Below are 23,630 nucleotides of genomic sequence, written 5' to 3' on the forward strand. Positions count from 1 at the left end.
GAGGAAAAATTTCTTTACTGAAAGAGTGGTTAAACATTGGAAGAGGCTGCCCAGGGGAGTGGTTGAGTCCCCATCCCTGGACGTATTTAAAAGGCATGTAGATGAGGTGCTTAAGGACATGGTTTAGTGGGCATGGTGGTGTTGGGTTGATGGTTGGACTCGATGATCTTAGAGGTCTTTTCCAACCTCAATGATTCTATTCTATTCTGTTCTATTCTATTCTATATGTAGAACGGACTTCACACAGCATTGACTGGAGGACAACTGCACTTTATGCCACCCTTGACATTTCTTTCTAACTGATAAGATAGAACATAAGTGGCCAGAGTTGGGAAATTCAATTTTTGAATCCTTTTTTCTTGATTCAGTTCACAGCTTTTACTCTGTAGCACCACCTAGATTAAAAAGCAGCACAGGTCTCCACACTCCAGACCTTAAGTCTAACCTTCCAGAAATAAACTTCTTATCTCAGATAAGTTTTCAGAGATTTCATATTTCCATGAAACATTTCAGCTTCTCTGCAAAAATTTTCACATGCAAAATTGAATATTTCCCCTGCAAAGACCACAATACAAAAATACAGGTCTCTATAAATTGAAAAGCTGAAATTATTTCAGTTAACAGTCCTTAGGAAGACTTACAAATAATGAAGGGTTCATAGGTCACCCAGAACATACCTTCACATCTGGGAAGAGGATGATTCCAGTTACGGCTGATGCCATGAAGACAAGTCAGAGCTGAATTTCCAATTAATGTGTAGCCAGGAAAACACTCAAATGAAATAGTTTGTCCTACAGTAAAGTCATTCCCAATAACAAAACCATTACGAAATGGTCGAGGGTCAGGACAGCTTTGCAGCTGATATGCTGAAATAAATAAATAATAATAAGGGGGGTAGGGGGAAGTAAAATGCAAATTCTTACTACTTCAAAAATAAAATTTTTCATTAAAATAAAATTATTAAAATAAAATTTAAAAATTATGGACATCCCATATGTCTTAAGTTCCATCACAGTGACAATCAAAATCATTGGTCCTACACCAGGAGAAGCGCAGTGAAACATTCCCACAGCAATTCTGGAAATATGCATAAAAATTTCCAATTCCAAACCTCGTAAGGAAAACATAATACTGCAACTAGAGTTTAAATGATTTTATGTTCTTTACACTTTGATAATATGTGTGTGTCTGTGTAAACAAACAAAAAAATATACCAACACCCTATCTTACAGGTTTTTGGAACAGAGTCCATGAAGGCAAAATGAGACTAGCCTCTTAATTTTATCTTTTAATTTTAGTAAGTACAGGAGTACTGCACTAGAGAAGAAGAAAGTAGAAAGCAATTTAGACTTTGTGTTTTCTCCACTTAGATCTTCAAAAAGGCAGGCCTCTGACTAGCTCTTTAAGACTACAAATTGCTTCCAAGTGCACCCTTAAGTACACCCTAATCAAAATGGATCCAAGCTGCTGACAGTGAAAATTAAAAAAGCTGTAGAAGAGTATCTAAACTAGAAGCATGGGAAAAAACTAACAGGTACAGAAGACTGATGTGATGCCATGACAGGGAGGAGGTTAACAGCCAATGCATCTCTAAAAAAAGTGCAGGAGAATAACACAGCAGAATTACAATAAATAGGAAAAGCAAATCAGGTAGCCTACACTGCATGTTGAGTGATGCGTACAGTATTAAGGAACAGAACAGGGCCAAACTAAGAAGTCCTTTTACACCAATGTAGGAGCCTAAAACACAGGAGGTGGGATCTAGAATGCTTGAACCAACCAAAAGCCCTGAAGTGCAAGGCATGGCATAGAGCAGCAGGATGCAGTGTTGCCAGGTGACCACCTTTCCAAGACGGAGAGGGCAGAGACTTCCGGGTGGGAGAGCAGCACTGTTGTTTAGAAATTATATTAAGTGCCATAGAAGAAAAATATTACCAGAAAAAAAGAAGCCCTATAGAATACTCATAGGTGGAAATTAAAACTCCAGAAATATAAGTGTAGTACTAAGCTTCTGCAAATGTCTAAACAGGAAAATGATAGTGAGCAGGAAATGTTAAGCAAAATTAGAGAAGCTGCAAAAATACAACAGGTAGTAGTAATAGAGTACCCAAGTATCCACCTCACCAGGATGACTTGAAGAAATAAAATTCTGAATGCAGAAAATAATTGTTCCCTGGAACAAGCAGTTTGAGAGCCCACAAGTAAAGATATTACTTTAGATTTGAACCAGCTTGGTACTCAAGCATTAATTCAAGAAGTATTCATGGGAGAGCTGTTCCATAATAGCAGTCATAATGCGGTTTGATTGTACTGGGAGGGAGGAAGTCAAATAAACTCAGCACAGGGATATTCAATATTCTGGAAAGGAAATTATACAAAAATGAGGTAATGCAGATTGGAATCTGCTAATTGACACTACCTTAAAGATCAAGTAAAACATGTTCTACAATTCACAACAAAAAACCACTAAAGTGGTTCAGAAAAATGCCTGTGTGACTCAGTAGGAAAGTTAAAGAAGCTACAATAGGGAAAAGGTTGGCGTTTAAATAATGAAAGTCTGCCTTTCGAAAAAGTCATAAAACATAGGTCAAATTTAAATAGAAAATAAAGAGAGCAAAAATAATTTGAAAAATGCCTTGCAGAAGATGTCTCAGCTGATCATAAAAAAATTATTTGACAACATCAGAAGCAAGAAGTGAGCTAGGGAACTGGTGGGACAATTCATGACAAATGAGTAAAAAGGGACTTTTATGGATTAGGATGTCATAGAGAGAAAAACTCAATAAATTCTTTGTAGCTGTCTTTACTTGAGTAAAAAGACTTTTATGGATTAGGATGTCATAGAGAGAAAAACTCAATAAATTCTTTGTAGCTGTCTCTTCTGTTGAAGATGGTGTAGAGATTTCCAAACAAGATACGGTGCTTGTATTACGCAGGTCTAAGGCACTATATCAATTTGAAGTAAATACAAAAGTACTACACTGAATCGGTAAGGCAAAGGATCAGGAACAGATGGTTTTCACCCAGAAGAGCTGCTGAACAAAGATATTTATCATATAATTTCAAGATCTGATCTACAGGAGTGGTGATGTCCTAATGTAAATCTCTTCTATCTTTAGAGGGGATTCTTGAAATTACAGTTCAGTGAGTCTGACTTCTACACCTGGTAATATGATACAGCCTATAATAATGAATAACATTACTGAGCACGTGGCTAAGCGTGGTTTCTTGGGAAAGAGATTGGGGATGATATGACTGAAGTTCACAAAAATCATTAAGACAGTAGAAAGGCTAAATGCGAAAATGCCATCAAATCCCACAGTAATAGAATTAGGTTTGACAACAACTGTGGATGCTGGGAGAGTACAAAAGAAACTAGCGAGGCTTCTGTGCTGCTAAGTAGCATTTCTTTTTGCAACCTGGAAATACTATACTGAGCTAGATGGAGCTTTCTTCTGATCCAATAGATCTTTTCTGTTTTTACATTCTTATGTTTAAGGAAGAGGAGAAATAAACCTGTCTATAATTTTACTTGTTTTTCTCAGAATTAAAAGGCTCTATAATGAACTGCGAATATCAAAGCTTTTATAGCAAACAAGTAAGATTTGAAAAAAAGCCTCTCTCACACATCTTGGTGATCTTTTCCAAGAAGATTTGAAACATTGACTTCTTATTACAGAACTGAGAACAAATACGCTATGCAAAATCTGCAAAATCAGAAGATCACAGATTGTGTATGTTTGAAAGAAACAGTTCTCATGTGGTTAAACACAGACAGGAATTTTTTTTTTAATTCTTTGACAAATAAGTGTCTCCAAAATTATTACTGTTACTATTAATAACAGTAATAGTATACGCTCTTAAGTCTTTTACTGCCCTCTTAGCAGTACATTTTAAAGTTCCCTTACTCCTACAAATTGTATCATATTCCAAATAAGAAGTGAATAAAATCTTACCAGGCAATTTAAGTCATAAACTGACTTTTTCTTTAAAAGCTAACACTTTTTACAGTGGCTCACTTCCAGAATGTTACATAGAGTTCAAGAAAATTTGGACTTGTTACTACTGAAAGAGTAATAGGAGACTGCTCTAAAGTAAAAACTCTTTAGATCATCCTTTGACGTTACTCATATCATGAAAACAGGTAGAGTTTAAAATATACATTTGACCTTTTTTTGTGAACAGTGGTGATCTAATCCCTTTTAAATGAATCTGCAATTATATAAATAGAATTATGATCCTGCAGTCTTCATCAGCTCAGCATGACCTATTTGGGTACAACAGAACAAGAACCTTCCAGCAGTATTGCCAACTAGAAAATAAAAAGGATTTAGAGATTTCTGAGTTGGCATTATCCTGTACTAACCTACATGGATCCAGTACTCTAAAACAATATTTAGATCTTCCCCTTCCAGAACCCAAGACACAAAATTGAGATCCCCATATGCTTATAAAGATTGAACAATAGAGATGCTTACTTTGTAAAGCCATGCAATGTAAATTAATATGCCAACCAAATTCAGATATGGGAAATTATCTGTGTGCCTACATTTGAACTGCTTTTTAAAGAGAATATGCAACTATTTTTCCTTTTTCTTCTTAATTTTCTGCATTCTTCTGTTTGATTTTGATGCATAACACTTTGGTTTGGAACACACAAAATCTTTTATTTCATGTTTATCTTTTAGGAATGCCAAAAAAAGAAATAACCTTCAACAGCCGCCTTGTTCTCACATAAGAATGTCAAATTCTCACCTTGATATACAATATGAAATCCTTGTTTGTTCTGCGAGTAATCACTGTGAAAGTATAAGCTGGTTTCATGAGTAGTGCTGAACAGAGAGGCCGGTAGCTGAGGGCCACTTAGTCTCCCAATAACAGTGCTAGTTTCAGTAGATCCACTCCTAACTTCTAAGTAATCATGTATGGTCTCCGTTGAGAAATTCACAAATTGCAAATGGACACCTGAAAAACATCGTCAGTAAATAAAAGCCACCAGTATCAATACCAGGAGGGAAAATAAAGTAAGTACATTTTACACTGATAATATCAGAAAATAATGTAACCAGTGGAAATGCATGTGTTACCCTCCCAGATGCAGTCCATGGACTTCAGTTTGAAGCATTCTTTCTCCTCATGCATTACTAATTCTGAGAGGCTGGCAAGGTAAGAAATGCTAACACTGAAATACTAACATGATCTAAGGCATTGAACTGTAGATTATTTATATGCCACTTTTTGGCAAATTTTGTTGTTTGTGCACTTAGGGCAAATTTCAGTTCTGAACATTGAATACATTCAATTTAGTTAAATCTTTCCTGTTTTCAATTGCATAAAATAGTCTCCAGTTCTATTAAAAGATAAAATGCTTTGTGTGCCACACCTGCATAAACTGACTCTCTAGCTTATATATATATTAATATATATATAAAAAATAATGAGGCACAGTAAAAATTACACTTATAATATGGATTATATATATTGTAAAGGTATGTGGAAGGAGAGTGTCTGCTCCTTTAAGGGTATCTGGTCAAAGACATTTTTCAATGGAGCAAGGGAAAATAAGAAAAGGAGGAAGCTATAAACAAGAACATACAGGGACACAAACCTGAGGGAGGCAGTGATGAGAACCAAACCTGGTCAATCACACTAATTGATGAGGTTGAGTGAGAATGTGAGTATATTTATTCCAGTGAGGTTATCTGATCAGGGACTTTATCAATTAGGAAACCAACAGAAAAGGGGGAACCAGAAACCAAAATACACAAAGACACAGACCTGGCAAAGCAAACATGGAGCCAATGACAAGTAACAAACCTTGCCAGTCACACTAATTGATGGGCTGTCAAGAAACTACAGGCACAACTTCCAGGAAGATCAATCTGGTCTTTGCAACTGCTAATATTGTAAACCAGGGGGACCCCATACTGGAAGGGGTACAGGAACTGATAGACCTATACACACCTCTGAGGGGATGTGCAAGGGAAAGGGGAGCAGGGAGGAACAAAGATGGTGGCAGGCAGAAAAGGGCAAAAAAAGGGCTGGTTGCATGTCAAATGGGGTGGGTCTGGCTGAGCCCTGCACCTGATCACCAGTCTGTCCTATCATCTCATATCTTCTTATTAAATCTTTTCTTAACTGTCTCTCTGTAATTTCACTCTCTATCCCATGTGTATGTGAGCTGCGAGGACTAAGTGCCAGCTATTGATGAGACCCATATCTGTGAGTGGAATTTGGTGCCAGCTGCTGGAGCCAGACCAGGGGTGTGGGCACACTGCAGCCTGTGGTGTCAGCTACTGGACTGAGTGACAGGCCATAGCTCTCTGGATCTAGGGAGGGTCCTACAGGGGCCCTGAGCAACCTGATCTAGTTGAAGTTGTCCCTGCTTATTGAAGGGGAATGGACTAGATGACTTTTAATGGTCCCTTCCAACCCAAACTGTTCTGTGATTCTATGATTCTGTGATTCTACAGACCTTGTGCCCAGAATGCCAGCTAATGGGGGGACCAGTGTGAGTGAACTGAGTGCCAGCTACTGGAGTCAGAGCAGGGGTGTTGGTGCCCCTGGCCTGAAGTGAGTGTGAGGCTCTTTAACTTCCAGCCACTGGGGTGGGAACAGTGTGTGTTCTCAAAACCAATTACTGGGGAGACCAGTGTGAGTAAGGTGACTAAGGAGCTCAGTGGTGGCAGCTGGAGCGGGACAGTGGGTCACAGCCTGTGTGCCTGGTGCTGGCTGCTGGGCAGGCAAGTGTCTATATCTTCCCCAATCCCAGTGTGTTTGGGTGTGTATGTGTCATCTGCTAAGAAACTTTAAACCGGACTAGCCAGTGAGTAGGAAGGCCCTGGGTCCAGGCCAGGGTATCAGGCAAGCAGACAGTCCATGCTGATACACCCAGGGGGACTTGTGAATGGGGAGTGCATGAGGGATGACTGTGTGAACACAGTGTGTTTGCAGCGAACATCAAGATAGACCAGCCAGTGAGTAAGGGACCAGTGAAGCAGATAAGGAGGCCCGAGATCCAGACAGCGGTGCCGGGTGGACACTCAGGGGATCCACAAATGTGTGTGTGCTTGTGAACCTAGAGAGTGTTGTGTGTGTGCCTGCACTAGTGACCTTCTGTCTCTGCCAGCCCAAGAAGAGGAGGGGTCTTGGCTGCCTGTGCTTGTGATTTATGCGAGTCCTGTATGTAGGTGCTGTTGAAGGCAACATCTTCTCTGTGGCAACCTGTGTGACCAGCCATATCAGCGTCCTCTGCGTGTGTGTGTCTGTGCTAGGCCTCATTACTGTTTGAATCTGCAAATGGGAAAGTGGCAGCCATGTCCCTCAGCCTGGGCAGAGACCTTGCGTCCCTGGGCACCAGGCTGGGCTCCAGTGGCTGGGCAGGAGGGTCCTGAGCTGGAGTGGCTGGAGGAGGTGGCCGCACTCCTTACATTACTTAACATATATATTATTTCTGTGTCACAAAAAAAGTAAATGATATTATCTAACCATCATTCATCAGTACCTTTCCCACTAAACATGCAGTTCGATTATTTAATTCTCATACACACACTGTGCCATATGACGATCTTGCTGACAGAAATTTCTGATTATTTGATTCAGTAAGGAACAGGAAGGTAGCTTACTATCCATTAGCAAGTTATCTCTCCTAACCAGGTGATGTATTACAACGATTATGTGGCAGGACAAGAAGAAAATGCTCAGCAGCTGAGTAGTTATAGGGCTCTTTAAACATTGTCCTGTTTATACATATTTCTACGTAAGTTATATCAAAGTAGAATTTGTATTTTGTCTGGAGTTACTGCAACTATGGAATGATAATGGAGTACTTTCATTAAGAAGAGATGATTGAGTCCCACTGGTGTTTCTGGCAAAGACAATCAACATCATTTCATATAAAATTGAAAGGAAAAGATATAATGTCAGATTAATTATTGAAAAGTCATGAATAATTTTGTAACTCCTAAACTGCAATAGCTAAATAGTGTTTGTCGCTGTGTTTTAGAGCTTTCTCCCCAGATACCATGTAAAGTTTATGAATGGTTTTCTGAAGCATGTAACATTTTATATGCTACAGGAAAAAAGGTTGGCACATAATTAAATTACTGTTACCTTGATCATTTCTGTCTCTCTTTATCTGAAGATAGTCTATATGTGATAAGAAAGCTTCTGCTTATAAGTGTCATTATTTGACTTTGCCAGCCTTCCAAATATTTCCTACACAGAGAATCAAGCTATATCCACACTTTGCTCTTTCTCTAGCCATAATATTTGCAGGCTTGGCCTTTTATTTGATCCTGTGAACCAAACACTTGTCCAAAGTTTAAGCTGTCATTAATAACTGCCAACTCATGCTGTCTTACTGTCAATGTTTTTCTCTTTCACCTACTTTGTTCGATACAAAACCAGCTCTAATATATTTTTTCCCATCATTCTCCTCTCTGTACTCTACTGTCTTTCACTACAAGTTCCTGAACAATATCAATCTTCCAAAGTGTTAATCCTTTGCTCAGCCTGTAGCACCTGTCTATGCTTGTCTCAGACTTCTGCTTTTTGAACTGTTTTTTTCTATGGCTTTTTGCAGTTTGGACACCCCACTTGAATGACTATTTTATATATTTAGATATAAAATGTAACCATAAATCTCAGAAAGAATAGCAACAAATCGTATAAAGTAACCTTGTAAGTAGATAGAAATCAACATAGTGTCATTGGTTTAGATGACACCATTAGCTAACATAAAGTGGAAAAGCTTATGATCCGTAACTTCCAACCACAAAAAAATCTTGTTAGAAACACTTAAACAATTGAAAGCCTACAGAAGTTTCCCACTATGGTGGTTTTGAGTTTTTCTATTTACTACTCAGAAGAGTTAGATGTATGTGCCTCCACTGGACTAGAACCACAGCATCACTAAAAGCAGTTTTAGCCATCATTTTTTCAAATGTCATTTTTTTCATTTTTACAATGAAATTTTACTTTAATTTTCTATTCAGTTTTAATCGTATCCTGTTTGGAAATGGTCAAAAATGTCAAGCACATTTCAATGTGTGCAGTTTTAGTTTTCTATTAGAAAAAGGAGCATTTAGTTTTCCTGTACATGAACTGGAAAACTAGCAAGGATCTGCACGGGATCTGAAGATTCTAGACAGCATTATGACTCATGATGAATCACTAGAAGCTGTCACATCAAGCTGTCTAAAATTCAGGTAATGGCAGAATTAAAGTTTTGATGCTATGTCTATAGAATGCTAATATAAAAAATCAATTATTGACTTGAATATTGTGACTTCTGAACAAAATGCAAACATAACAATTAGGTTCTATATGGAAATCCCTATCCTGACATAATATATTTCCCACAGATAGATTCTGCTAAGTCAGTGTTACTGAACGTTTAATATTATTCAGTTTAAACAAGCCATGCACAACAATTGGCTTTCATTTAAATGGCAACTAAACCAGGCTCACGGGACTTATAATCAAACAGATCACAGAACTGATTTTAAAAAGAGGAGAGAAAGAATCTGAACAGATGCAGAAGGGAAAACTATTTGGCATGTCACATTCAGTTACTGTGGAAGACCCAGAAATTCTCTATCATTAAGTAAAGAAGATGACAGAAGATGGCAAATATAAAATAGAAAACGGTGAGGCATGTCTGAAAAAACAGCATGCCATTCAACTAGCATATAAAGAAAAAAATCCAAGTGCACATGCTCCTACAAAAGTGCCACAAGTATAAAAAATTAGATGGGACAACTGTATTGGCTAGCTTTGAATAAAGATTTTGCAATGATAGATATATAGGATCCACCCAAAGTTGCTCAAGGGGTTAGCCAATGTAATTGAAATGCTGCTATTACCTATGCAAAATCATGATGAATGAGAGAAGTTCTGGTGACCAGAAAAAGTCTGAAGATATATCCACCCTTAAGACAAGAAAGAGGACCTGGGCAATGGCAACTGCAGGTTCACTGCAGTCCATGGAAAGATTATGGAACTTGTCTAACAGGATGCAGTTTCCAAACACATAAAAGACAAAAAGGGACTCAGGAGCAGTCAACATGGATTTACTAACAGAAAATCACAGTTGATCAACTATTATTTCTTTTTGTGATTAAATTGACAAAGGGAGGACGGTGGATATAATATACTCTCATTCTGCTATTTCTTTTGACTCAGTCTTCTATGGCATTCTCAACTGGAAGCTGAACATATATGAACTTGATGAATGGAGAGGAAGTAGGTTAAAAATTAATGGAACTTCAAGGCTCCAAGGATTATAATCAGTCATTCAACGTCCAGTTGGTAGCCAGTAACAAGTACAATATTCTATGGGTTGATATGGCAGTTTACACTATTCAATGTCTTCATGAGAGACCTGGATAATGAGAATGCAACCTCAACAAATTTGTGGAGGATACTAAACTAGGGGACATGGATGATATGCCAAATGGTGCAACTGTACAGAAAAACACTGAAAAACTTGAGGGCTGTGTAAACAAACCCTTCCTAAAGGTTTGCACAAGAAGTGCAAAGTTCTGCATCTGGAGCATAACATCCTTATCTGTTGGTACAGGCTGGGAATTGATTAGGTGAGTAGCAGCCCTGCTGAGAAGGATCTGCCAGTCATAGTGGACTTGATCTAGTGTTACTGACAACTTCACTTTGAGTGGGAAGCTTGACAGTTTTGCGTCAGAGGCTTCTAGAGGCCCCTCCCAAGAACATTTCTATGCTGCGCCGATATTCACCTAGGATACGTAAAAAAGCTTAATGGTAAAATAATGAACTCAAATGTAGCTTTAACTTCTTCTAAACTGATACTGACTTGGTTTCAAAATATTTGTGTAGCTATTCATTTTTGCTGGGTTTATGACCGCACAAAGAGAAATCAAGCTTTTTAAGTTAGAAAATTGTGCTTAATTCGAATTAAACAACTTTGTCTTTGTCAGAGATTTGTAGTATATGTTAAATGAAAAAACAAGAACCTTGTAGTTTTTCTATTCTATATCTTTCTTTTAAGGCTTTCATAACTTCTTTAAATGAATTATAATTCCCTTTTTTGCCAGAATAAATATTCACAATATTTTAAAATCTACGTTCAGTGTTTTGAATCCATAAAAAACCCAACAAATTTAATCCGTGAAAGAACATATACCAAAACCAATAGGCAGCTTTATTGTCCATGTGCAATCCAAACTGCTAGGATAGTTGCCAGGAAACCCAGGGCTGAGGATCACTCCGCTGAAGTCTGACATGCCACCACCACATTGTGCTGCAAAAAAAAGCAAAGACATTTTTCAGAGGAGTAGAATGAGCTAAAAATTAATCCAGATCATTGGAGATCCTTCCAACATTAATAATATAATAATAACTAGGTTTATGTTTCAAAAAATACACAAACATTCCTTTACCACTAAATATCTGTAACAAAGTAATTTACAAGTAGGTGCTTTAAACATATGTATCTACTCTGAATTGACTAGGTTTTAACCTGGGGGACACATGCACCTGAAAAGAGAATAGATGTCTACTCTGCATTCTGTCTGCATGAACCACCCTTGTGAACAGGCAAGTGGCACACATCAGCTCATAGCAACATTGACACAATTCCACATCAGTTTGTAAAGGAGCATCTGAATAATATAAGATAATAATGTATTTTTAAAATATTCTGTACTCAAAGCACTTCAAGAGGCCTTTTAAAAACTGCATTTGTGTCCTGCTGTTATAAAAATGAGATAAAATAAACAGACTTAAAACATGTACACACACATATTTTCAAAAATTGAACTAAATCCATATTTGAACTCCATTTTAATTTTTTTCATGCATAAAAAGTGAATTCAGTGAATAAAGTAACTTACACTTCAATATTAGATTTGAAGATGTTAATTATGGTAAATACAATTTTGTTTAATAGGTTTGTTCAATTAACAGTTGCTACATCCTTTGAAACACAATTAAAAATCATTACTTGCAAAAAAGAAGAAAAAAAGGAAAATAAAAACCCTTAAAATTTCAGCACAGCATCTTTGTCTTCAGAATTTACCATAGAGCAGTGCAATTATCGTATCAGACTTCCTAGACATATATTAATGCATAATAATGGAGACTGAAGACTAACTCCTAAAAAAATTCTTACAAATATCTGAATCTTGTTGAATATTTATAAATTCTAAGCTAAGGGAGCTCAGAACCTCATAGGAGGTTTTCAACACCACACAGGATTAAGAACAGGATTGTGTGAGGCAGCTCAACAGGATATATAATCTGTATTGAAGAAAAGCAAAGTATAAAATCTTTAATGAGATCTGCAGTATCCTACTTTCCATACATTCAAGATTACAAATACAGATAACTTCTACTGTTAGGGAACCCAAACAAAAAGGCAGTTCTATTCAGTGAAAGAGAATGCAGACAGAATGAGTTTTACATCCCTCACATTTATTCATCATATACAGAGAATATGTTTAAATGCACTTCAGATGTTTCATTTGGGCTTCTGGCAGGATTCCAGTGCTGCTTCCAATACTATTAATATGGTCATGTATATAGTCTAATTTGAAAATAATGTGTCTTCTTAAATTGGGCAGGCATGCCTTATGTTGAACTTACTAGAGATGAAAATGTAACGCTATTTCTATTTTAGTATTTTCTATAATAGTCATCACTGCTGTGGAAATGACTCATAAATAAACTAACTATGTTTGCAAGGGTCTCTGGAGTTCTCATCACTGATAGTGAATTGATGATAGATTCTGACTAGAACATATTTCATTCTTTCTTCTTCTGATTGGACATTTCATAAAAGCTTTGCCAAAATAAGTGTGAAGTATACTTTGAAAATCCTCACCTAAATTTGACCATTTTCATTTTTAATTAAGTTCTTACAGTTCTCCCTATTCTTTCCCCTATACTTATCTCTCATTTTTGAGTTCTCTGGCTTTCTCATTCTGGCATATTTAAGAAAATTTATGTATGCTGAACATACCTAAACATATTGGAATTGGATAATTCCATCTTCTTACTGGTCCAGGCATACAGGTGATATGTGAATGTCCCTAAAATGACACAATATTTGCTAATTCATATAATAAAAAATATACAATATGTGGCAAATCATTAGTAACTCAACAAAAATAATTTATAATTGAAAACATCATCAAAATATATAAAAACAATAAGCTATAACATTTATATTGTACACTGTGAATTGTATCATACCCTTCAAATAACAGAGAAGAGTGTAATCTGTAATCTTAACTATGTGACTGTTAGCCCACTAGAGAATTGTGTCTATGCCCTTAATATTATTTCTAACAGTATAACAGTATCCAGCTGAATTCTTTAATACCAGCTTTAGTATAAACCAAGGGTGTAGAAACTAAAGGTCTAATTGAAGCAATGTTTACATAGCATTGATCTGCATCATTTGTAGAACATGATAAAAAGATACAAACTATATACATTATACAGTACTGACTCTACATCTTAAATTCATAATACGTATTCTAAATGCAGTCCTTATCCTCACCCCTGAAACAGTTGGCTTAAGTTGCCAAAAGCTGAGATATTTAAGGAATCTCTTTACAACATGTGTCCCTTTACAACAGATGAGGTGTTATGATTTCAAGGCAATCTGTTACAGATAACTTCCAAGACCCACCAGAGTGGCCCTCTGTGTTTTTCATCAGCCTCATGTAATTGTAACTGTCTTCCAGAGACAGCAAACGAAAATGAAAAATCTGAAGAGAAAACTGTACTTGGGATATCTTGCAAAACCGTACAGTATACACTTTAAGATGACCAAGAAAGAATTCAGTAGCTTTTAGCCTGTTTGTTCAACCTTCATATGAAGAGAAAAGTTAGTTTTTCATGTTAAATCTCCTTATCAATTCAGAACCTGTAGCATTTGAGAGAACCAAGTATCTCTAAAGCATCCAGGGTAACTGCAAATAGTTTACTCATCAATCTGCAACCCATTCTTTTTCTCTCCTAGAAGAAAAATAAACACGCTTTCTCCATAATGCAAGTAGGTATATCTGCTCATTGCTAGAAGAAAAAAAAACACAACTGATGTGGCAAAGTCATACTGTATAAGCCAGAAAAACAATATGGAGTGAAGAGGTTTTACATGTGTGTTTGCACAGTCTATGCTTCAATGTTCTTTATATTTTCTTTATTTCAGCCATTTACTGTGGCTTGTCTGCTTACACACTTGTATTTAAGTGCGAAGAAGAAAAAAGTAATTGATAGGTTGTTCCCAAGAATGACCAGCTAAAATCAGGGAACATAAGAAGTAAATTTCAATAGTCATTGTCAGAGCTGCAATCACAGAACATTTCAGTTATTCTTGAAATGCTAGAAGGCTGCAGACATGACTAGGAACTCTGTCTTGAAGGGGAAACTGGGATACAGGTCCCAAATCCAAACGGCAGTTGAGATCTGGAAGCAGACAAGTTTATTTAGTTTCTATCACAATACATAAACTGCAGCTTTTTAAAAATATTTTTTAGTCCAAAAAAGTAATTCAATTTCTATTTTTAATGCAGTAATATGACCCCAGTATTTAGGTCTTCACAGAATTATGTAAAATAAATGTTTGAAATTATTATCATTTTTAAAACTACAGTTAGTTAGTCTGACACTCATCAACATGTGTTACAGGCCAGACTGATGTTAATGAAGAAAGAAAGGCAGGTAAGTTATCCTTTTGCTATTTTATTCCAAATGTATCAATAACTCCATTAGCGGTTAATCATGTGCTGTTATATACAAAACATTTTCTCCCTTTAAGACTTTTCTTTTTACTATGCATAGGTAATGTGATTGTTTTCTCTCTTTTTATGCTCTCAAAGAGCTAGATAAAGTGGAGACTGTAGAGTCACAAATGAGAAAAAAAAATCATTGAAAATAACCTATAGTAACTAGTAACCTATCAGTTGGAACCTTAGTTCTTTCGGGGAGTGTCTCAAGTGGAAACAATACTGTTTTGGATTTGGTTCTACAGTGTAACTGTACAAAAATTTGAAAATATTTTCAAGATTTTTCCTGTAGGCAGACAGATTCCTACTGGTTATATATGCTAAGTAACTCAAAGAGGCAAATTAGTCACAGTTTACAATCACAGCTTTGCCCCTATTTATACCTTTTGCTAATGCAAGAGCATAGCAAATTTGCTTGGCAAAAATACACCCATATTTGAAAACTTTTTTGGATAAAACCCCCCAAGAAATTACTGAAAGAAAATAACTGACAATATCTGATTTACTGAGAAAAACAATTATTTCCTCTCCCTTTGTTTGTTCTTATTCCCCCTCTTCACTTATTTTCTTTTTCCTCCTGTACATAGACAACTATTGATAATTGCTGATCAAGTGATTTAACTTAATTTGCCAACACTGCATAGCTCAGCTATGAATACCAAAGATGCCATCAGTAATAGATAACAACCAATAATCACTAATGCAGAGGAAGCACAGAGCCAAACACTTCTGATGGAATATTTGGATAGTTACTAATTTAATATTTTGCAGAAAAGCCTACCAGTCCTGCAAGCTTATCATGTGTTCATAACTCCTGAAGAGTTCAGTGTCCATTTCATACCGACAGACTCAAACCTAACCATGTTAAAGAACTAAAGGGCACCATTTGAAATTGGAAACTTGGCTCACCTGCAGAGAATAACCCTGATCACACTGGAAAGACACCACATCTCCAACCATGTATCTGTCTCCAATTTTGATCCCATTGCTTGGGGTCTGTGGTTCAGGACAAGAGTCTAAACCTATAGCTGTGAAAAATTGAGAAGTTTAGACATTCTAAGGAACATAAAATCTGTTTTTAGATTCACATAGAACTTCCGTGTACACTGTACATAGGCACACTGTATTGATATGTTTTAGAAAGCTCTTGGGTACCAGCAGTTTGTCTGTGGACAAGCAAGTGGTATATTATTTTGGAACAACTGTTATATAAGGAGAAAAACCTTCTTTCCTGAGTAAAGGAAAAGGAAAGAAATAATCAGGGTGGCAACAAACACTTCCCAACAATCTGCAGTCTCAACTCAAAGTCTTCTCTAAATTTCCACTATCTCCTGGCTCAGACCCATTCATTTCCACCTGCAGTCTCACTCCTAATTACAGCCTACCTAATTCAAACTGGGAGAACCCCCACATTTCTTTCACAGCATCTGTTCCAGGGGATGCTGGCCAATACCACACCAAGTGCAAAACACAGGAAAACCAGTGCAAAGTATAACTGCTCACCTGCATTCAGTCCTTCACAGGTCTGATTCTACTCTTCCATTCATGTACACACACACACACACACACACAGAGTAAATATTTATATCAAATTTCACTTAATCTGCTATTTTTAATAAAGTATCTCTTCTATTGCAATAGAAGCTAGTTTGCCAAGAGACTGTATGCTCTTTTCTTGGTCATCAAAAAGAAAAATAAATTATTCTTCATTGCATCTACCCAGGAAGATCCAGGAATATAGAAATATGTGTAACATCAAGTATAAGCAGCTCAGTTACTCTCTTTGCCTGCTGTAAGAATTACACCCGAACTAGTTGTGAAGTCAGGACTGTTCAGCAACTAAACATCAGTACATAGGGTAATAAGGAAATGTGGGATTCAACAATGGCAATGGCACTACTTCAAAATATTGTCAACCTCTGCATGTTTAAAAACTTACTGATGTAACTGATCACTTCATGTAAGAATCTCATTAAGTAAAAATTATTCTTTGAAGACTCTTACAATGATGTATTTTTATACTATATGAAAGCTGAAAGCTAACACATTCTAAGGAATTTATAAAGCATACTTATTTTTTTTCTCTATAAGGCATGTTTTGTGCATCAGTAATAATTTTCACTACCATAATTTTACAATAACATTGTATTATAAAAACACAAAAAAAAAAAAAATAAAGTCTGGCATTTAGAAAGTAGATATTAAACTGATAATCTAGTTTGTAATTCCTGTTCTTAAAAATGTATTAGGTACATGAAATTTTATATAAAACTATATTAAAAGAAAAAGCTGTTTGAACTAAAATCATTGGAATCTATAGTCTGTTCATACAAGTAAAACTCAGGACCATGACAATATAAACTTCCTGCTATAAAACATAATTCAATCCTAAATTGGAAAAAAATCCTTTCTGTCTTTGCAGTCATTTTCTCTGCTGAGAACAGTAATGAGAGGTAAAAACATTTCTTTTACTGAAGATATCTGTTAATGGGAATCAGAAATAACTGATACAGGTCCACAAACTGAGCAGTTGTACTCATTATTTTTGGTCACTGTTAACATTGTGATTTTTTTTTTGTTCGTTTTATATTTTGGTATTAAGGAGCTTACACAATTTAGCAACAAGATGTTCTCCATAATATTCAATACTGGCTTACACCATTTTGTGTGGAAAGGAATGTTGCTACCTTGAAAAAGTTAGTATTTATTTCAGGGCTCTCCTCTGCACGTTCACAGAAGAGGATGTAATGTTCCTTTCTCTATGACAATAATACCTTTGTATATATTGGTCACACACTTACTGATCCCATAATGATCCCATATTTGCCATGTACAAAATGATGTGGGTATTTTGCAACCTATTTCTACATAACTAATTATTTTTATCTTTCAAATTCTTATTTTCTTTTCTCAAACTGCAAACAAAAAGAACATCAAAGAATCTGTTTTGAAAATAGCTGATGGGCTTAGATCCATTTTTTACATTTCAGAGATCCAGACGGTGATCCAGCTCATGTATACAAATGCAAAAGAACAGCAGTACTTGGTTTACACAGATGAGTGCTTATAATCTATTTGGAACAGTTAAGGAAAGAGTTAGTAGTTTTCAGTTTCCAATTACTGAACCTTCAGCTGAAATGCAAAACCTTACTATGTGAATACTCAGGCCATGGAAAATGAAATGAGTTCATTTAAATGCCTTTCTCAGAGTAGGCACCTTAACAGCTCAAACCAGATCACAGGTATTCATCCTATTGTGCTCTCACTTCAATTAATAAAATAATGTTTGGAAAAAAATACTGTTTGAATGTCTACAATGTCTTTCAACAAACTGAAACATAGCAGGGTTTGCTGCCTTCCCAGCTGAGGGCTAGTTCAGAGAACTTGTGTCTTCAGAGTGTCATGATAGTTATTCAGGTGAGATCACAAATGTATTCATAAACTTCACTCTGTTCATTATTGACTCATTTGTGGTGCATGACGAGTTCCTTGAACCACATTATACTACTATCTCAGTATAATGTGTTAAGTTTTTAAACTTTCATGAGCAATGGTGTTAAGAAAAGAGATTTTAACATAGGTATTCATTGAAAACATACTTTCAGTATCCTCTAATTTTTAGATAAGAAGAACGGTATATAAAGAAAAAGAAGCTTTTTGATGTTGTCTCACTCTTTTCCAACAGCTCCTATGGCTCTAAATATAAAAAGCTACCAATGAAATTTTGGATAATGCACTCTGGGACTACAGAAGTCTTAAAGTAATAATCCTTTTCATTTTTTAAAGTTATTACTGTAATTTTATGGAAATGTTTTAGTATTTATGATGTTAAAATTATACATTATACAGTTTAAATACATAGATTTCTAGGGATTATGTTTTAGACTGAAAATTAGTGTGTAATATTTTTTACTAATTTTAAATAGATATCGAGTATTATAGAAATTATGTTTGAGGCAATCTGACAAACTCAACTAATCTCAAAGAATATTTTTATTATTAACACAGCATAATCAATTACCTAATTAGCAAAACTTTAGTTAGAGAAAATGAGGACTAAATTAAGATCTATAGTGGCATAAAACATATAAACGTTATGTATGTGTTTAACAAACTATTCTGTGGTGCTCTTTGTTGACATATCTCAGTTGATGCAACATATTTTCATATTTAAGGTATCCATTGGAATACATAAACTGCATGTTATTAATATAATAAGAATTTAAGGATTCAACAAAGAAGAAAAATATGCTAGAAAAAAGATTATTGATAAAACCACTATTCAGTTTTGGAATACAAATACGTAATTCCTTATGTCAAAGTATCATTTACTTGGTCTTAAAATATTTCTTCAACAAATACAGTTCCTTTTGTTGTGTTTTATTTTTATATAAAAAAGTGCATTTTGATTTTGTAGCAGTTCAAAAGATGAGCCAGACTGGACAGCGTGAAAAACCTATTAATAAAGGATGAAAAGAGATATTGGAAATGAAATAGAATGAAACCTTCTTACAGAGAACTGTTGTTGAGATGAAAAAGTAATCATTTTGGCAAGAGAGGTGCACTTCCCCTCAGACTTGTGTCTCCTAGAATACGTGAAACAGACTTGGAAGATACACAACCTATTGACCAAAAAATGTTTATGGCTAACTCACTTGAAAATTTCTTAATATAAATATTTAATTCTGATGTGATTTTCAATGAGAACTGTGCACTGATACTTCAAAGACTAAGACTTTAATTTAGATGACTCCTCATGATGACCTCTGTAAGTACAGGCTCCAGTGAAATGCAATAAATGTATGAAACATTGGCATTAACATGTGGCCATTACTTTCTATCTACTAACTATGTCTAAAAACATAATCACAACTTTTAGAGCAGGAAGTATTGTCTGAGAGTCAGAGATGACCAGCAAAACTGAGGAGAGTGAAATCTGTTCTGATCAATGCATTTCTGGAGAAATTTCAGTAGAAATATAGCAGTATTGTGAGTTCTGGAATCCTGACAAAAATTCCTGTCTCTCCATTGCATAAAGCTGCAAGAGACAAAAAACCAGAAGATACACAAGATACAGTTTCTGTTGTCTTCCTTCCAGCAATGATGAGAAAGTATTGTCCCTCAGCTTAATCTCCAGTATCAAATTCATGATTCAGCCCAATGCAGAATTTTCCATAGCCTCTTCTTGAAAAAAAATTAAGCTACAGATGAAAAAAAAAACAAACCATAAAACCTTCCTCCAATCCACAGGTAATACAGACTATTTCTTTCTTAGGGAGTAGTGGGGAGTAATAGTCATGGATCTGTGCTATGGACTGAAACAGCTGCTGCCTAGGACTCAAGATCCACACTAGGTGCTAAACTAAAGGGGTTTATTATTATTAGCTTTAGTTAATCTGGTCCTATAGGTTGATTGTCCATTAGTGGCTGAAGGCATTACCTGAGATGTTGAAGTACACACTCCTATTTAGTTTTGCATGACAGGAATCCAGATTGCATGCTCTGAAACCATGCTTTAGTTCTGTGGTGTGAGCCAGAGAGTGGTAAACAAACAGGGATGCCTAATGCTTTACATTCTTCCACATTTCTTCTATAAGATCATTTCATTATTTTGCAATTTGAAATATGAGTTTAGTTACAATGTACCTCTATTTTAAACTTCAAAATAGTCTTAACAATATTTTCTATTTTATTTTTCTTATTAACAAATTACAGATTGTGTATTCCACAGATTTTATGGAGTTACTATGGTCACTTAATCCTATTCTGTACTTTGAATACCATAGATTTTACTTCAATAACTCCCACACACGCACAATAATTTATGTTTATTTTAGTGCACATCTTTATAAAATATATCACATATCACAGAAAATCTTAATTTGGAAGTCATCATAATTTACTCTCCAACTGCAATTCCTTACTTGCTACAAAATTTTAGCCCTTAAAGTTTACATTTGTTTCCAATAAAGATTACAGGTTTAGACATTGTTTTGAAATTTCCTCACTCCATCCCATAGTCCATATGATGTTTTAATCATATATCTCTATCACCTGCACATGAAAAGTTAATTAATCACTAATCTTGTAAAATAGCCTATTTCACTGAGCTACTGGTTAATTGGGTATCTACTGAGGGACATCAATGTTCTTTCCTGAATGACAAATTTTCAGCATATACTTTGGGTTCATACACTCACGCAGAAAACATATTACATATGTACAGATTCACACATGCACCCTTGCATAAATCCATACACACATATATAGCTATTGTTCTTGGCACAGACCAATACTTTAAATGATATACTGTGAATTCTATCTTTATTTAGAGGTGAAAGTTGTATACCAGCAGTACACTACACATTTCAGTTATTTGGACACGTAGGAATACACAATAGGTGCATCTTCCCTTTCACTGGATTCAGTCTCATTTTACTTTGTTTTCATAACTTCCTGCAGTGTTTTACCCTCTGAAGTTGTAAGCAGCTGAGAGATTATCTGCATTTCAAGGAAACGGCAGGATAATTCTAACCTGTAATTAATGTTTACTTATAGACAAGCTATCAGGCAGCAATTTTGCAAGGCCGTATTCTCCGACTGGCTAATCAGACAACCAGCACATGGGATTTTCATACTGTAAAACTGACAAGAAATAACCATGACACAATTGTGCAGATCAGACACCAGAACCAGTATGAGCAGAGGGAACTGCAGAGCTGAGAAGAAGAAAAAAAAAAAATCTGCAACAAAATATTAGTGAGTGCCAGAATTCCTGTCAGTCAGCTAAGGCAATCTCGTTCAGACAGAAAGTATGTTTATAATTATAGCCTTTTCCACTGGTAAGGTACTCAGCCATAGTAAAAACATTTGAAATAATTCTGCTGTGTTCTCACCAACCTGTGAGCATTTGTCAGCTAGTTAAGAAGCACAGCTGCTATTTTCAGTTTATTTAGTCTCTCATTTTCACTGAAAATGATTAATTTTCATGTTCTATACATATGTAAAAAAACATACTATACAGTACATATTGTGTTGTGCATAATTTGTAGATTTTGGGGGTGGGTGGGGTGTGGGGCTGCAGGGGTGGCATCTGTGGGAAGAGACCGGAGACTGTGCCGGACATAGCCATTTCCAGCCAGGTCCAACAGACAGGACACAGCTGCACCGACCAGAGCAGTTTGTGGTGCCTCTAAACCACTCAGATGTGCCTCTGTGAAAACATTTAAGAAAAGGTGGTAAGCACTAAGAAAAGGAACAAGGCCAGAGCAGGAGGAGAGAGGAGACCTTACTGGAGGAGGACAGAGAGACGAGCATGACTGAGCAGAGGCTGCAGCCGAAGCAGCTGGCTGAGCAGAGGCTGGAGCCCGAGTGTCCACTCGAGCAGGCACTGAGAGGTGGGACCTTAAAGGGACCACAGGAACCACAGGACACTGACCCAATCTGCTGCACTGGAGAACAAAAAAGTGTGTGTGTGTGTGTAGGTGTCCAGAGGGAAGCAGGGGATTTTTCCTAAGGGTTTGTTTGTTATTGTTTTTGTTCAATACCCAAATCAGTAATTAATTGTTAATTGGCAAAGAAGTTAAATTGAACTCACCCAAATCAGTATGCTGGTTTTGCCTGCAACAATTATATAAATAAGCTATATCTTGGTATTAGGATTGTCACATGAGCATATCTGTATTTACTCCTGGCTGCTGTATGTTCAGAAAAGCTTTTCAGAGAGCAAAACCAAATTAAAGGTGAAAGCAAGACAAACTAAACTTCCCAGTCCTTACAGTACAGGTTTCAGGCCTGATCTTGCTCCCTTGGAATTAAGTGAGGATTTTACCAATGACTTTAAAGTAACAGTATGTAGCTCATTATGTGCAATAGAACTGAATATTCCTCTTTCATATAGTTTAGGTACACCTGATGTCTGGAACCAGCAAGCACTCTTAATTAATTGAACATTTCTGCATTACCTGTATACTCAAGATGAAATCCAGCAGCTGAAACACTGATATCAGACTGAAAATTTAGGTACAGATTATTTGATGTGCTGTTGAGAAGTGGAGGTATGGTTGTTCCTGAAAAAAGAAATCAAAATATTATTGAAATGCACAGAAACTGAACTAAATACATACATAAATGTGTGTGTGTGTGTGTGTGTATTAAAAGAGAGAAAAAGAGAAAGGGGGAAAGAAGGGAGAGAAGATGGGAGGGGGAGAGAGGTCGCATAACCAATTGAACCATATTTTGTCATCATGGATGATACCAAATATCTGTCCCTATAAAAGTTTTATTACATTTTCAGTGCAACACAATATGAGAGACATGAACTGTAGGCACTCAGGGAAGCAGGGTCTAATATAAATTTATATTACCATAGAATCATAGAATCATTGAGGTTGGAACGGATCTTTAAGATCATCAAGTCCAACCGTTAACCTAACACTGCCAAGTCCACCACTAAACCATGTCCCTAAGCACCACATCTACACGTCTTTTAAATACCCTCAGGGACAGTGCCTCAACCACTTCCCTGGGAAGCCTGTTCCAATGCTTGACAACCCTTTTGGTGAAGAAATTTTTCCTCACGTCCAATCTAAACCTCCTCTGGCACAACTTGAGGCTGTTTCCTCTTGTCCTATTGCTAGTTACTTGGGAAAAGAGACCGACACCCACCTCACTACAACCTCCTTTCAGGTAGTTGGAGAGTGCGATACAGTCTCCCCTCAGCCTCCTCTTCTCCAGGCTAAACAAGCCCAGTTCCCTCAGCCGCTCCTCAGAAGACTTGTGCTCCAGACCCCTCACCACCTTCGTTGCCCTTCTCTGGACATGCTCCAGCGCCTCAATGTCTTTCTTGTAGTGAGGGGC

At 36.3% G+C, this 23,630-nt stretch overlaps 1 protein-coding gene across 1 annotated transcript in view; it reads right to left on the minus strand.

The window, feature by feature from the left end:
- CSMD3 (CUB and Sushi multiple domains 3) overlaps positions 1-23,630 on the minus strand; it is an 838,052-nt gene that overhangs the window by 127,132 nt on the left and 687,290 nt on the right. The window contains exons 38-43 of the mRNA XM_009277245.2: positions 22,736-22,840; positions 15,681-15,799; positions 12,998-13,067; positions 11,162-11,278; positions 4,756-4,965; positions 678-866 (exon numbers count right to left, since the gene is read on the minus strand). Of these exons, the coding sequence (XP_009275520.1) occupies positions 678-866; positions 4,756-4,965; positions 11,162-11,278; positions 12,998-13,067; positions 15,681-15,799; positions 22,736-22,840 (810 nt within the window). The remainder of the gene's footprint in view (positions 1-677; positions 867-4,755; positions 4,966-11,161; positions 11,279-12,997; positions 13,068-15,680; positions 15,800-22,735; positions 22,841-23,630) is intronic.

The sequence above is a fragment of the Aptenodytes forsteri genome, unplaced genomic scaffold (assembly GCF_000699145.1).
Source record: "Aptenodytes forsteri isolate BGI_AS27 unplaced genomic scaffold, ASM69914v1 Scaffold49, whole genome shotgun sequence".
NCBI lineage: Eukaryota > Metazoa > Chordata > Aves > Sphenisciformes > Spheniscidae > Aptenodytes > Aptenodytes forsteri.